At 41.1% G+C, this 12763-nt stretch overlaps 1 protein-coding gene across 2 annotated transcripts in view; it reads right to left on the minus strand.

Moving 5' to 3' along the window:
• Positions 1–12763, minus strand: part of ULK2 (unc-51 like autophagy activating kinase 2) — an 82516-nt gene that overhangs the window by 18198 nt on the left and 51555 nt on the right. The window contains exons 14-21 of one of the 2 annotated variants that reach the window (XM_036766247.1): positions 11295–11358; positions 10953–11039; positions 6038–6172; positions 3330–3475; positions 3001–3081; positions 2041–2327; positions 1721–1908; positions 1238–1347 (exon numbers count right to left, since the gene is read on the minus strand). In XM_036766247.1, coding sequence (XP_036622142.1) covers positions 1238–1347; positions 1721–1908; positions 2041–2327; positions 3001–3081; positions 3330–3475; positions 6038–6172; positions 10953–11039; positions 11295–11358 — 1098 coding nt within the window. The remainder of the gene's footprint in view (positions 1–1237; positions 1348–1720; positions 1909–2040; positions 2328–3000; positions 3082–3329; positions 3476–6037; positions 6173–10952; positions 11040–11294; positions 11359–12763) is intronic. The other variant, XM_036766248.1, reaches the window with a different exon arrangement.

Here is a 12763-nt window from a genome sequence, read left to right on the forward strand (position 1 = left end):
GACAAGATGAGGGCAAAGAACACACTGAGTATGAAAAGACTCGGAGAGGAAATTGTAATATCTGGGAAATGTTAATGGCCTAAGAGGATGAGGTAGGCTTAAGGTGCCTGAGTGTGAGTGAGGAATTGTGTAGCTAAGGTGTTAGAAAAGTGATCGATATAAATACTGAGATCCAATCAAGGACAAAAGCAGAGGACTGGTGAGTAAGGGAGAAGGCTATTGGGAAAACTGTGAATACCTGGAGGTACATAAGCAAAAGACATCAAAAAGGATAGAGTGAACATAAGGTAGACAGAGTACAATGACTCAGAAGAAAGAAAAAAAAAATCAATGGAAGAGAAATGGTCTAGAAGTTTATAGAAAAATAATCAGGGCCTGGGGCACAATGAACTCATTCCAAAATCAACACAGTTATGGCCACTACCACCCCAGTTAGGCATGTTAAGCAATACACACAGAAAACACAAAAGAAAACTTTTTTAAAAGGTCAAAAATAGCACAAACTGATGGAATCCCATATTGGCAGGGAAAGAGACACTTGGAGAAGGGCTGCATTTAGAAGGTCACCTCCTTCAGAAGAAGGATTGTGTCCCTGGGGTCATTGTATCCCCGGCGTCTGATTCAGGGCAGGGCATATGGCTTAATGCAGGCCGGTCAGCACACTTTCGGTGGAGCTTAGATTGGTGGAGACATTTTGGAAAGTGCCACAAAACTGAACAAACTATCTGGCTCAGCAATTCTACTATTAGAATGTTACCCTAAGAAATCATAAAAAAGATCTTTCTATACAAAAAAATTCACACGTGCTTTACTTGTAATGGATGTTTACTTATTAGTCTTTGCTGATCATTAAACGTAAACATTTTTAAGGGAACATTTACCTAGTGAGAAATAAGAAGTTGAATCCAGAGTGTCAGGTAATAAAGAAAGTTATTTTCTCTTTTCTGTGGTGCCAAGTACACTAAGTTTCGATACACTATTTCTAATGCTAAAGATTTCAGCAGTACCTCTGTTTCATAAAGTGCAAGTTTTACTTTAAATCTGAGTGAATGACTTGCTATGTTCTTATGGATAATTTTTATTATGAGTTAGGTTTAACTTTTTTCTCCCAATGCTAGAACCATAACCAAAAAAATGGGCTGATAGTTGGGTAGGCAGGCAGAAGAAAGATGACCAAATCAAAACCAGCTAATATTGTTTAACTCCTATGTTAAAAAAGAAACGTGATCCTTCTTACCTGTATCCATTGGTCGTTCTGTGTTGAGACTGTCTGTACTGCCCTGATAGAGCTGCCCACCCAAGGGCATCTTTACTTGTTGATCTGACAATTTCCCAGTACTTACAGATCTATAAAAGGACAGTAATGTTGTCAATGGAAAAGACAATACTTGATCTTAAAAAATTTACTTTGTGTGCCTAAAAGACTAAGGCTTATCTTGAGGCTGTAAGTAATCCACAAAAGGGGTGGAAACAAATTTTCAGTACCAAAACAAACAAAAATAGGATGGTCCAGGAAGTCAATACTGTATTAATGCTACACAGGACACATTTGGAATTTTCAGAAGTGTTAAATGTCCACAGAAGAAATTTCACATCATATCCCAAGGATGTAAAGCTGTTTATTAAAATCTTGTAACTTTTATATGGGAAAATGTTCATACTATTACATTTTTTTCTATTTAAGCTTACAAAGAAAAATTGGTAAATTGGAATATTTTACCTGCCAAATGTGGCCTTGCTATGCTGCTCAGCCACCTGCCTTTCACTTCCTTGGGCTGAGAGAAAATGTGAGAACTCTCGGGGGTCACTCACATCTTTAGCTGGCACATCTGTTGGTCCCTGACGTGTAACCAAGGCTAGCAAATTGGAAGACGCTTGGGTTTTAGGGATCTTGGAAGGAGCTGTGGCCTAGACAAACACATTTAAGATGGTTTTAATAGAATGCCTATACATTTTCCATTTATGACATGCTAAAAGATGGAAGCTTTGAGTGGAGCACTACCATGTTTCTCCACTTACAGTATGGTTTAATAAACCAACCTTAGTGGGAGAGCCAATGATTGTTGGTAAAGGAGTTTTAAATAGCCAGTCAGAGCTCCTAGGAGAAGATCCCATGTGCTTGGTTGGGGAGGTCCCAAGGCTGACTGGCCTACTTGGCTGTGGTGAGTAACTATATCCAAATCCTGCATGGGATGGGCACACCGGGTCAGAATGCTGCTTTCGAAGCTTCTGTTTGTTCTGGTAGATATCAGTGAGCGTGGGGGCACTCTGAAGTCTAGCACCCAACAAAAGAGACTGCGGTGATTGTGACTGTGGTACTGGAGAACCTACGAAGAAAAATGAACAAGGAGAGAAGAGCAGAACACATGTAGCTGACATCTTACAGTACTACAAGTAGGAGACACACAAGGAGGGGAAAATACAGTTAATAGAGAAATGGAATCAAGACTTCCAAGAATCTAGACCAGGGATGGAAACCTGCAGCCTCAAGGCCACATGTGGCCCTCTAGGTCCTCAACAGCAGCCCTTTGACTAAATCCAAACTTCACAGAACAAATCCCCTTAAAAAAAGGATTTGTTCTGTAAAACCTGGACTCAAAAGGCCGTACCCAAGGACCTAGAAGGCCATATGTGGCTTCAAGGCCACAGGTTCCCCACCCCTGATCTAGACTGCCATGCCAAAGTAATGCTGAGATCACATTTTAAACAGTAGTAAGAATACTATGAAGACCTATGGTTCATTTTCTGCATCACTTGTCACTGTTTGAATGAGATAATCATGTTTACATATAATTGTTTGGTACCTAGGAGTGAAGTTCCTAAAGCACTGATGACACCTACACTGAGATAATGAAATAACTATGAAATAAACCAAAGATGGCATACAAAAATGCAGAAAAACTGAAGGGTCAAAAAAGTATCTCATTTCTACTGTGAGAACAGACCAGGAAAAAATTAGCCTGTAGAATTCCATTTAATCCCTTGGCTAAAGTAACCCACCTGAAGAATTTCTACTCCTCGAGTCATGACCCTGCAGCTGTCCACAACAGCAATGGCCAAGCTGTTCGGGGATAGTGCCAACTATAAGAGAAGGAGAAAGAATGGAAAGTTTCACTGTTCTGTCACCATAAGAGGCAGAAGAACAGAAATATATAGCAAATACTCAAAACATGGTAAATTAGGGTTTTAAAAACACCTAACTTTAACAATATGCAATCTGCATAGTTAGAAATCATATTAAACAAACATGCCCACAATGGTCCTTTTAGTTATCCACCAAATGCACTTATGTCAGTTATGGATAAATTGATCCCTGATGCCTTCCTTACCTAATGGAGAAGGAGAGTATGGTCTGGAGGACCCTGTGGACAGCCTACGCCCAGCAGTCTGTACTGTGTCTGCAGGTACTGGAGAGCAGGAGCCCATCTTCAGAAAGCCCAAAGGGCTGGTATTAGACCTTCGTACCACTGCAGATCTGAAAAGTTTGGGATTTTTTTTTTAAAGGTGGAATTTCAAGAAAAACCCCTCTGACCTCATGTTAAACTTGAGTCAAGCAATAAGCATTTAGTTAGCACTTCCTTTGTGCCAGTCACTGTGCTAAATGCTAGGGACACAAAGAAAGGCATAGCCCAGGCCCAGCCCTTGAGAAGCTCACAATCCACTGGAGAGAACAACATGAAAACCCATGTAAAAACAAGTGTACATCACCAACACAAGACAGGCAGAAGAATGAAAAAGGATCAGGAAAGGTTTCCTGCAGAAAGTGAGATTTTAACTGAAATTTGAAGGAAGCCAGAAGGCAGAGGAGGGAGAACATTCCAGGAGTGGGAGACAGCCAGTGAAAATGCCTAGAGCCAAGAGATAGTGTCTTGTTCAAGAAAGAGCCAGGAGCCCTGTGGTACTGAATGGCAGAGGACAAGCTGGGGAGGAAGGTGTAAGGAGGCTGAAGGCAGGGTAGGGAGACTTGCTTATGAAGGATTTTGAACACCAAATAGAGGATTTTATATTTAATGCTGGAGTTGGAAGGGGGCCATTAAAGTTTATGGAATCCCAGGGTTGACTTGGTCAGACCTGTGTCTCAGGAAAATCAGTTTAGTAGCTGAATGGAAGATGGACTGGAGTGGGGAGAGACTTGAGGCAGGCAGACCAACGATCAGGCTATGACAATAATCCAGACGTGAAGTGATGAAGGTCTGCACCAGAGTGAGGGCAAGGGGAGAGGAGAGGAGTGGAGTGTATTGGAGGGGTGCTGCAAAGGTGAAATCGACAGGCGTTGGCAACAGCTTGGATGTGGGGGTGGGAGACAGTGGGAAGTCCAGGATGACTCCTAGGTTGAAAGCGTATAGGATTGAGAGAGCAGTACCCTCAACAATAATACAAAAGTTTGGAAGGGGGAAAGCTTTCAGGTTACAGGGAGAGACATGAGCTCAGTATTGAACATGGTGAGATGGTATGTCTACAGGACATCCAGGTCGAGGTGACTAAAGGGCAGTTGAGGATGACTGGAGGTCAGCAAAAGATCAGGGCTAGATAACCACACTTGACATAGAGAGATCACTGAATCCACAGGAACTGATGAGATGACCAAGTGAAACAGCACAGAGACAGAAGAGGGCCCAGGGCAAAGCTCTATGGGACACTCATAGTTAGCAGGTGTGCCTGGATGAGGATCCTGCAAAGGAGACTGAGAAGAAGCAGTCAGATAAGAGGGAGGAAAACCAGAGGAGAGTGGTGACCCAAAAACCCAGACAGAGGAAGCACCAGGAGAAGAGGGTGATCATGTGTCAAAGGCATAGAGAGGTTAAGAAAGATGAGGATGGAGAAAAGGCTGATGGATCTGGCAGCTACCTAGAGCTAAGCACACAAACGAAGCCAGTATCTGTTCTTGTGTTGCCATTATACTAAGCCCACTTAAGTGAAGAAACACCAAAACATAAAATATTGCTTAACCATGAAACAAAAAATTTAAAAAAGAGCAAACCTCTGATGATACATGTGGCAGTAATACAGGATCTAATTAGAAGGGGCAAAATGAAGTCAATCTGCTGACCATTTGGGATCAATTTTCTAGCGAAAACCAACCTATGACCATTTTGTATCTTTTTATACTTCCACCAACTCTTAAGAAACATGTGTGACTGTAAATGTTCTGGGAATCCATTCCCCACTGACATATGTGTCCCCAGAGGGCTAAGAACTGAAGGGGGGCCTTAGAAGTGCTCTAGTCCAAGCCCCTGATTTTACAAATGAAGAAACTGAGGCTCATAGAAGGGAGTGGTCTAACCATGGGCTGGAACTGAGATTTCATCTTAAGTCTTATGACCAAGCTTTGGGGAGAGCTAGGTCTTGAATCCTGGGGATGAACTCCAGCCCAGTACTGTGGCCACCGCATCAAGCAGCTTTGAACCCACAAGTGCATCAACTGTCTTCTCTGTGGCCAGACTTGTGGAAGGTGCCATGAGGAATAATACACCAGTGGCACCAAAGTCTTGTTATCATTAAGAAGGGCAGGGAGGGAGCCTAGAGAGAACAAGACAAGTACCTGAACAGAATGAATTCATGAGGATGAAACACCTCTTTTCTGGACTAAGAGCTCCTGCTCTAGAGTGTCTCTCTTAAGACCACAGGCCACAGAACTGAGGCTGAGAATTTCCTCACTGGCAGTTCCCTCTACTAATATCACAGGACCAGGACAAAAATGAAAATGAAAGCAAAAATAATCCAGCACCCACACAGCAAACACCAGCTGAATTAAGTTAAGATTATTCAAAAAAGAGGCAGCTAATTGCTGCTCATTCACTGACAGACATCAGCTGGCAGCATGGAGGATGAGGGCACCCCAAGCCCATGGGTCTGCAAGGGCTGCTGAAACGCTGCCACAAATTAAAGGAGACTTTAGTCTTCCCATAATGTGACCCCTGACGCTTCACTTGGCAACACTTCGTTCATATCGACAAGACAAACCAAGACGTACAGTCTGGAACAGAGATCAACCCAATTTTATTTGCACAACTAGTCATAGAAATAACTCACTCACCTCGGAGAACCATGGGGGTTTGTCCCAGGGCTGGCTGAGGAGAGATTCTGCTCAATCCGCTGATAATTCCTTAACTGAGTAGGCACTGGAATAGGTGCTGTCTCACTGTGAGGTGATGGGGAGGGCTGACATGGTCTGCAACCACAATTTGTTGACAAAGGTAAGAAAAATGCTGACAAGACAGCTTCTCTCGCCTGAACTATCATCGGCATTTAGGGATTTTAACATTCTATGTGTGTGTGTGGAATGACTTGAAGTTTTTCTGAGGTCAAGTGAAACACAATGACTTTAAAACTGACATGTCTAAATCGTGTTCTTGTCATTTTAAAATATCCCTCCAACCCCCACTAAAGACCAAGAACTGTGACATGAACTGACAAAAACCAAACACACACAGTAATTGAGAAAGTCTCCAAGTCTCCAACTGGGCTGCACATTATGAGAGAGCAAAATAGGTCTAGGAGAATCTACTGCATAAAATAACAGGATGTTCAAAAGCCAAGAGGAGTGGAATGTTTACAAAAGCTGTTAATAAGTAAGATGGCCCAAGGGCCTCAGAATTTCTCAAGATTAAAAACATGCTGTGTGATTCCTCTTTAAAAAGCCCACATGCTGTTTATTGTCTAATTACATGAACTACATATAATTAGGCCCAAGGATTCTACCACCTACCTCAGTTTTAATAAATACAGAAAAGTCTATCAAAGAGATCACTATCAGAAATGCATGTAAAGTTACACTCAAGATAATTTCACATTTCTAGTTTAATTTTTAATCCCAAACCAAGTCTTGAAAACTCACCATGGCTCAGGAACAATACCATGTGTGAAGAGGAAAGCTTGCTAAGCTTTTTCCTTTCCTAATAAAGCTTTGTGAATTCCCAGTTCTCTCCCCAACAGAATCAACTAGGGCAAGACCACACATTCAAATACCCCAAACAAATGGCATTTATATACTAAAGTATGACAAGGAGATTAATATTTATCTAACCATTAGAATAGTTTTCCAAATTAAAAAAACAAACCTACCAATAGATTTCAAACGTCAGAGAAACATTCTTTACCTTTTAGGTATTCAGATTAAAAAAGTCACAATACAATTATACCTTTGGCAAATGTACACCTGAACTTTACTGGAAACTGGAAAACAGAAAGCATTTTCATTCAAAGTAGCCAGCTGCAGAGTGCCTACCTTCATTACAGTCCCCTGTGATAAGTGTCTAGAAGGTTACAGGCCAGTGACTGAGCATGGCATGTGTGACAGCAGACTATGTCTGTTGTCAGGGGGAAGTTCACTGCTAGATGCTTAGCTACCAAGTGATGACTTTATATTTTTTCTGCCATGACCAATTACTAAAAAACACTGAATATATGATCTCCAGCAATGCCAGAAGGACTCCCACCAATGATTCCACAGACATCTGAAGTGTTCCTATAAAGGGTATCCTCCCAGTAATAGGGAACATGACTGAAGGCATTACAAGAGGCTGCAAAAAAGCAACCAAGGACAAGGACTGCACCAAGGGCTTCTTTTTACCCATGTCATTTTACTGTAATGGGCAGAATCACAGGATCATTGCTTGAGAGCTGGGAAGAACCTCAGGTCATTCAGCCTAACACCCTCATTTTGCAGATGAGGAAACTGAGGCCCAGGGAGTTAAGTGACTTGTCCAAGGTTGTCACAGGCACTGGATTGTCAAGAGGTGGGATATGAACACAGGTCTTCTGGTTCCAAACTCTTTTCATTGTGCCATGATGTCCTCTTGGATGGAAAAATAGAAAGTGTTACAAAAATATTTATAGCAGCTCTTTTTGTGGTGGCCAAGAACTAGAAATTGAGGAGATATCTGTCAATTGGGGAATGGCTGAACAAGTTGTGGTACGTGAATGTAGTGGAATACTATTGTGCTATAAACGATGAGCAGGTGGACTTCAGAAAAACCTAGAAAGACTTATATGAACTGATGCTGAGTGAAATGAGCAAAATCAGGAGAACACTGTACACAGTAATAGCAACACTGTGCAATGACTGACTTTGATAGACTTAGCTCTCCTCAGCAATGCAAGGATATAAGACAACTCCAAAAGACTCATGATGGAAAATGCCATTCACATCCAGAGAAAGAAATATGGAGTCTGAATGCAGATTGAAGCGCACCATTTGCTCTCTTTTTTTGTTTTGTTTTGTTTTTTTTTTCTTGTGTTTCCTCCCATTTGTTCTAATTCTTCTATACAGTACGAGTAATGTGAAAATGTTCAATAAGTATGTATGTGTGGGGCCTATATTGGATTGCATACTGTCTAGGCAGGAGGGAGGGAGGCAGAGAAAATCTAAAACTTATGGAAGTGAGTATTGAAAACTAAAAATAAATTTATAATAGAAAGTGTTTGAAGCTAGATTTGTTACAAAATAAAAAATCTGACACTGTCCAATTATGATAATTCCCCAACCATTGTCGATCATTAGTGCTAACAAGTTAAAGACGTGTTCAAGTGTACAAGCAGTGTTCTGGCACTTCCCTACAAATATCCTAGAAGAATTAACATGAAGGACCCTTTCTCTAATTCAATGAATCACACTTCTTGATACCAACAGTGAGCAGCTGTTCATTGCACGCTGCTGAACATAAGCTTGGTTCCACTATCACAGTAAACTCTACTTGTCCAGGGCAACTTCATGGAAAAAGTCCTAAACAAATGTTATGTCTATAGACAGGACAGTTACAGCTCTGAAAAGCTTATTTACAAATAGTACAAGTATGGTACAAACTCTCTCTTCCTACTGAGAAAATCAGAAATGATTCTATTTGTTAATTGATTCTATTATATATCATGGCCAACATTTTGTAAAACTGCCAAAGTCATGTTTCTTTGTCTTTGAATTAAGTTCAGGAGTTCATAGGGTTAGTCTCCCTCTCAGAGTTAAGTTTAAAAGTTCATTTTCCTATGAATTACTTTAATTAAAAGAAGCCTGTTATCTCTATAACCACTAGCTGTCCTTGTACAATTAGAGGAAAATTGGTTGTCTATATGGCATTAGTTGCTTTTGCAGGTAGACTAAATCAACCAGCATTCCCTAGCAAGATGGAGAGAGGGGCTGTCAATAGCCTCACATTCCTGATTTCCATCCCATCATATTTTTCCCCAAGCCCATCTATGCTTCTGACTTCAGAGTCAATTCTATTGTTTTCCCCATTTATCATGCTGCACTCTATTTTTTGGATGTTTCTCCTTTTGTCTAAAAAACTGATCTGTCCACCCTCATTTGGGGATCTTAGCTTGCTGAGGAGGCTGAGACTCTGCTTATTGGCAAATTCACATGTTGCTAATAAACTGTGCTTAGAGCTTGTGCCTCAGTTTACCTTAATTTCAACTGCAACACTATTGCTTCATGACTGAATTATAGGTATGTACATTCCTCTGGGAAACCATATAACTCAAAATATTAATTAAAAAAACCCACTTTGTATTGCCAAAACTCATTTCAAAGAATTTTAAAGATTTTTCTTAGGTAAAATAAAAGAAAATGCTACAGTAATCCACTAAACATTCTGACACTGAAGACATCAGACTTTATGGAGACTATCAAGATGTTGAAAAGTGGGATGGAGAATCTACGAATTTAACTTAAATATTACTTTCTAATATTATCTTAAATATTCCTTAAATAATGATAATTAAATAATATCTTCAATATCGCTTTCCAATTACTTGCCATTAGCACCAACACTCCTAGTGCTAAGCTACTGTAAACTTTTAACTTTCGGGGAGTTGGGGGGAAGGGAGGAGGGCCAGTAGCAGATGTGTGGTTTCACTGGTGTAAGAACTCCTGATGCAGATCAGCCCAATCGAACACTTCTAGGGTTAGTCCTGAGGTATCCAGGTGTGATGTGGCCTGCCCCGCACCGTAGCTAAGCTTGAACCTACAAGTCCCTGACTTCACAGGTAGCGTCCACTACTCTAGAGTCCTCCTGCTGTGAAGGGCTTGCTTTATTAGTAAGAGGCACCAGACACATCAGCAAACCCACAGGTTGAATGCATGGATGAGTGAAATGATACTGGACTGGGAACTGGAGGGTCCAAGCAAAAATCTCAGCTGGACAATTAATCATCCTCTGTGCCTGCAGGGCGGTGGGCTCACATGCCTGGACCTCAGATGCAACATGGGGAGCCAAGACCAGAACGTCTCCAGTCACTATCACAGTTCTGAGTCTATGATCTCATACTTTAAATCTGGGGAGTGGTGGGAGTCCCTTCAGAGGACCATACCTCTTTGAGGATAGGAATTGATAAATAAAATCTTGCCCAGGTCACACTAAAGTATGAGCATTCAAATCTATGACCTAGCAGTTAATGTAATATACTTCACAAGTTTTATGAGAAGTAAAGTTTTTTTAAAAATTACTAATTAAGACTAAGCAGCAAATAAAAATAAACCACACGATTATTTCTTACCCTAAGTAAATTTCAGTAAAGTTTCATCGTAGGCACAAATTTTGTCTAAAATTCTGTCACAACATGAAAATGGTGCTAACTGAGAAGTTTATAATCATTTTATATATAGACTCAACTAGGAGATGCAGTGGCCAGAGCACTGGACCTGAAATCAGAAAGATCTGCGTTAGAATCCTGCTCCAAACACTTCCTACCTGCGTGACCCTGCGCCAGTGACAATCTCAGTCTGCCTGAGTTTCCTCATTTGTACAGTGGGTATGACTGCACCGACCTCCCAGGGCTGTTTTGAGGATCAGATGCAACAACATGCACAGTGCTTTGCAGACCTTCAAACACTATGTCAATGCAAGCTATTATTTTTATTATGATTAGGCAGTTACTATATGAAAAATACCTGGAATGACCAAATATTTAAACTTTTCTTAAGACCAGGCATACACCTGGTCTTCACATACACCTACCTGGTGGCTGAACTAGAAGGGCTACATCGAGCAGAGTTTGAAGAAGGATTTTGTAATGTTCCTGAGCTCCCAGAAACAGCTAAAAAACTGTTTAAAAAAAGAGGCATATGCACTATGATAAAAAGGTGAGAAAAATAACTGGCAGAAAAAAAAAACCATTTTGTTAATTCATTTAAAATATTCACGTTGCTGTTCTGATGTGAATATTAGTTTCCAGTTTAAAATTGAAAAAAAGAAAATAACCTAGCACCTTGGCAACATGACTGTTCCCAAAAAAACAGAGTTTGGGCCACAAATGTGAAAATGTACAGAATATTCTGGTAATGATCTGTTGAAACATACCCTCCTCCACACACCAAGAACTCGCTTGAAGCCCGTCTGCCAGCAGTTCCCATTGGCATATCATCTAAAAAAAGAAAAAAAAAGTTAGGCCTAAAAAGTAGCCAATCTTATAGCCAGCCCCCAGTGTGACCAAATATCCCCACAGTGCCCATTGGTCAATGGGGCTCTGCTCCTCCATATTCCTCACCAGGTCACTCCCACCTCTCACCCCCAAGCACATTCTCAGACTCCCCCATCTCTGTCACTACAAGCTTCTTTGAGGACAGAAACAAGTGTGGAACCAGAGCTCCTTCCCTCCTGAATAGCTCTAAAGAACAAAAACATCCTACCCAGGAAATAACCCTGTGAATAAAAAAAAAAATGTACTTTTAAAATAAAACCATAACACATCATATAAAAAGGAAAAAAAATCAAGAGATTCCTTTTAATCCTGGCAAACAGCTATTAGCAGAATGAAAATCCAGTAGAAGAGAAGTTCCTTAAGGGAAGGGCCTTCAAGGTGCCTAGCATCCCCATAGTATATTAACTCAGGCACTGGAAGGGGCCACTCCCCTCATTTGCAAATAAGTCAAGTGAGGTCCCAGCCCAAGCCTTTCTAGATCACAGTTTGGGAGTGAGGGTAAACAGCAACTGTTTCTGTTTTGGCCAGAAACCCTGAGGGTCTTCCCCTCCCAGACTACATTGCCTCAGACAGGCTCAGATCTGTTAAACATCTTAGCTTAACAAGGCCAAAGTCTCCCACTGTATTCAGGCCATCCCCAGTCATCCTGACCTATATCTGGCCACTGGATCCAGATAACTCTGGAGGAAAGAGTGAGGCTGGTGATTCTGCACCGCCCTGCCTCACATAAATCCAATTTACTTGCATGTCATGGTATCACCTCTCTGATGTCATGGTCCTCTTCAAGACTGAAGTACAAACAATGAGCAAGTGAGGCCCAGAGAGGGTCCAAAGGGCAGTATCAAAGAACCTGCATCCTCTAACTCCAGAGCCAACACTCTTTCCACTATCCCACACTGCCTTAGTGCTTAGCACAAAGTAGGAGCTAAATAAGTACTTGTAGATTAGGTTTACCATATAAAGCTAAAAGGGAATTTGGAACTGGCAGCAAAAAGACCAGTGCACTTTCTAAAAGCCAAAAACCAATCTTGTCCACACTTTGCCTATGTCACATCAAGTTAAGGGGAATAAGAAGCATGCAATTTCCCATCCTCCTACTCTGGTATATTTTAAAGATTTCAGAAATCAAGAAAGTTTTAAAACACACAAGAAAGTTGGAGTGAAGCAGGGTAAACTAAGTGTTAATAAAGGTCCACCACACCCCTTATTATCTATCTAAATGAAGCAGTCATTCCCGACCCTCCCCTTAACAATCCAGAACCTACAGTCTTTTCAGGCTCCTCCCCACTCCTCAAAATATCTTTCACGTTAATCCCCTTAGCAAACAGTGGATGACAAGTTAAAATCT

The sequence above is a fragment of the Trichosurus vulpecula genome, chromosome 7, assembly GCF_011100635.1.
Source record: "Trichosurus vulpecula isolate mTriVul1 chromosome 7, mTriVul1.pri, whole genome shotgun sequence".
Classification (NCBI taxonomy): Eukaryota; Metazoa; Chordata; class Mammalia; order Diprotodontia; family Phalangeridae; genus Trichosurus; species Trichosurus vulpecula.